This window comes from Cyprinodon variegatus, unplaced genomic scaffold (genome assembly GCF_000732505.1).
Source record: "Cyprinodon variegatus isolate N-32 unplaced genomic scaffold, C_variegatus-1.0 Scaffold1427, whole genome shotgun sequence".
In the NCBI taxonomy this organism is placed as follows: Eukaryota; Metazoa; Chordata; class Actinopteri; order Cyprinodontiformes; family Cyprinodontidae; genus Cyprinodon; species Cyprinodon variegatus.
In genome coordinates, this window is record NW_015151880.1 from 49,418 (window position 1) to 52,321 (window position 2,904).

Genomic DNA, 2,904 nt, shown 5'->3' on the forward strand with positions numbered 1-2,904 from the left:
GTCCTCTTTCCTGTCCCGACCAGTTGAAGTTCCGTCCTCTGTTTTTCTCTGCAGATCCTGTACTGCTGTGTGAGCGCTGACACATCCATCTTCCTCCTCTCCCTCCTCCTGGTTCCGGCTCCCTGCAGGAAGTCTAGGCCCCGCCCACTCAGTCACACCTGTGTGCAGTAAAGCAGCAGGCTGCGGTCACCCAGCCGATCCCTGATCAGGTTCAGGCTCATCGTTGGGCCGTTTCTAAAGAAATGAGATGCAGATTCTCTACCAGACAGCCTGACGACATCAAACGGTGTAGAGATGATGATACTGGAAGCTGCTTTTATTGCTTCCTGCTCAGCGAAAGGAATAAAACTAGAGACACAACCGGTAGATCAGAGCATAGAAATGAATGAGGTAGAAGGAAGCTGGTTCTATTCATGGGGAGGAAGAAAAGGAATAGAAGATAGACCGCTGCTGGTTCCTCTGAGGCAGACAAAGAGCGACTCAACAGGGACTCCAACAGGCATTCAGCCGTGGGAGAAACTACCTGCCCAGGTGTGTCAGCAGGCCCCGGGGCCTTGCTTGGGTAGATCTGTTCATCCCAGAGGTTGGAACCTTTATTCCACTCTGGATTCTCATCAGTCTTTGTTCAATTTACAATAAAAAATAATATAAAATAAAAAGGAAACAGTTTTGACAAGTTTAGAATTCATTCTTTTCCTGCTTTGTGTTTACGACTCTCTCGGTTGCTAAGCAACAGAGCGTCCCTCCGCAGCCAATGAATTCGAACACAGCCTGTGTGTGTCTCTTTAATGTGTGCCGCTCCGCCCCTCGCGCTCAGTGCGCCTCGCGCCTCTTCCTCCTCATGGCTGCTCCTCTCTTTCCTCTCTACCTGGGCCTGGACTTCAGCACCCAGCAGGTAAAGCAGAACCTCACCTGATCCGCTTCCGGTTCCGGTTCCGGTTCCCTGTGTCTGTGTGGAGTCAGGACCGCGCGCCGCGCGGCGGAATGTCGGTGCAACTGCGCATGCGCGGATGGATATTATCAGCAGACTGGTTTGGTTGAGTCCAGCCTCACTGGTTCCCAGTTGATCAGGTTCCGTTCTGCTGGGAACCTTCAGGTTCTGGTTCTAAAGGGAGCCGGAGGTCTGGAAGGTTCCACCAGACCCCCCCCCCCCCCCCCCACAGGGGGAGGTGGACTTTAACCCATAGCAGGTTAATGAACACCTGAGCCGGACTCTGACCCTCAGTCTGCTTGGTGAAGGGGCGGATTTAGGAAATGTGGGGCCCCGGGTAGGGTGACCAGACGTCCTCTTTTGCCCGGAACTTGAGGGTCAGCTCCGGGACCAGGAACCCCCGTAGGCAGGGAGGCAGCGGGGGGCAGAGGTCGGGTGCAGCTAGTATGTTCAGAGTGTTTTCGGTCCATGTTTTTTCTTCCTCTCTCCATTGTCCTGCCTCTCAGTGTGACATCATCAGATCTGTGGCTCTGAGACATCTGATTGGTGGTCGCATTTTACTGCATATAAAGTCGCTACAGCAGCACTCAGTGAATATTAACCAGCAGCTGCTTCCATGTTTAAGGAAACATTAGAGATGCCACCGAAAAATCATCTGTTCATTAGAAATATGGAGCTTTATCAGCTAAAAACTGCTACAGGTTATAAGTTTATACAAGTTAATAATATAACGCAAGAATCTTAAGAAAACATAGTTTGTTCTTCTTTACTAGTTAAAGTGTCTCAGAGGAGCATGACTCCCAGTTCCAGGTTAAAATTAACATGTTTTCTTATTGAACAGACAGAATCAGCCTGCAGAGCTTCTACAGATCTAGAAATTTACTTTCTAGCATCATTATATTAGTAAAGAGGTTCATAAATCTTTTTAAACAGAGAGAAGCAGGGAGAGCTGCAGATTTAAAGGGGAAACAACTTTAATTACCTGAAATCATAATTCTAGGGATGCATGATTTATCGCTTTTGGCATCAGAATCTAACGTTACTGGATATAACCTAACGGAATATCTAACGGCTCCAAATGACACTAAACAAAAAAAAAAAACAGAGTTTCTCTTTAACCAAAAGATTGGTTGAACACATAACTTCCAACCAGATTTAAACCAAAAACTGGAAAAACTACGATTTTTGAATAAAATGACTAAAACCTTTCATTTTGCTCATTATTTGCACAAACCTCCACTGTCTGCTTGAGCTTATTTCTATAAAATAGCAGAAAAACTGTCAACCTTAAAGGATTTTTTGCTTCTAAGACATTTTACACAAAAAAAACTTCCAAACGATTTAATTATACAGACCAATCATGAACTATTTCAAAGGAGCTTAAATAGTTCTAACTGTAGTTCTGCACTCCACCAGTAGGTGGTGACATGTTCACTGTGGGGAACTAGTCGCCATGAATGAGGGGAGGGAACAGTTAGCGTCACATCTGATTGATCTGTTGCTCTGTTGGTTCTGCAGCTGAAGGTTGTCGCCATCGATGGCGACCTCAGCGTGGTCCATCAGGACGCCGTCCAGTTCGACTCTGAGCTGCCCCACTACAGGTAACACCAGGCAGGTTTTATTCTGAAAGAGCCTGGCTTTTATTTTGAAATGTGATTTTGTTCAGGACTCAGGGTGGAGTTCATATCCATGCTGACAAACTGACCGTCACCTCACCGGTGCTCATGTGGGTCCAGGTGAGACGCCGCCAGATGGTTTAACTGCACTAGTCAGTGTTCTGTCTCCTGATTGGCTGTCTGACCTGTCCGTCACCAGGCTCTGGACCTGCTGCTGGACAAGATGAAGAGGGCTGGGTTTGACTTCTCCAGGGTGGAAGCGTTATCTGGCAGCGGCCAGGTGAGAGCCCAGGTCCTCAGATAGAAACTGAAGGATTGGACTAGAAGCAGATAAAGTTTATTAAAGCTCATTGACTC

At 47.3% G+C, this 2,904-nt stretch overlaps 1 protein-coding gene across 1 annotated transcript in view; it reads left to right on the plus strand.

Moving 5' to 3' along the window:
- The first annotated feature begins 796 nt into the window (after positions 1-796).
- Positions 797-2,904, plus strand: part of xylb (xylulokinase homolog (H. influenzae)) — a 15,920-nt gene continuing 13,812 nt past the window's right edge. The window contains exons 1-4 of the mRNA XM_015403028.1: positions 797-895; positions 2,450-2,532; positions 2,598-2,667; positions 2,747-2,839. Coding sequence (XP_015258514.1) covers positions 842-895; positions 2,450-2,532; positions 2,598-2,667; positions 2,747-2,839 — 300 coding nt within the window. The 5' untranslated portion in view covers positions 797-841. The remainder of the gene's footprint in view (positions 896-2,449; positions 2,533-2,597; positions 2,668-2,746; positions 2,840-2,904) is intronic.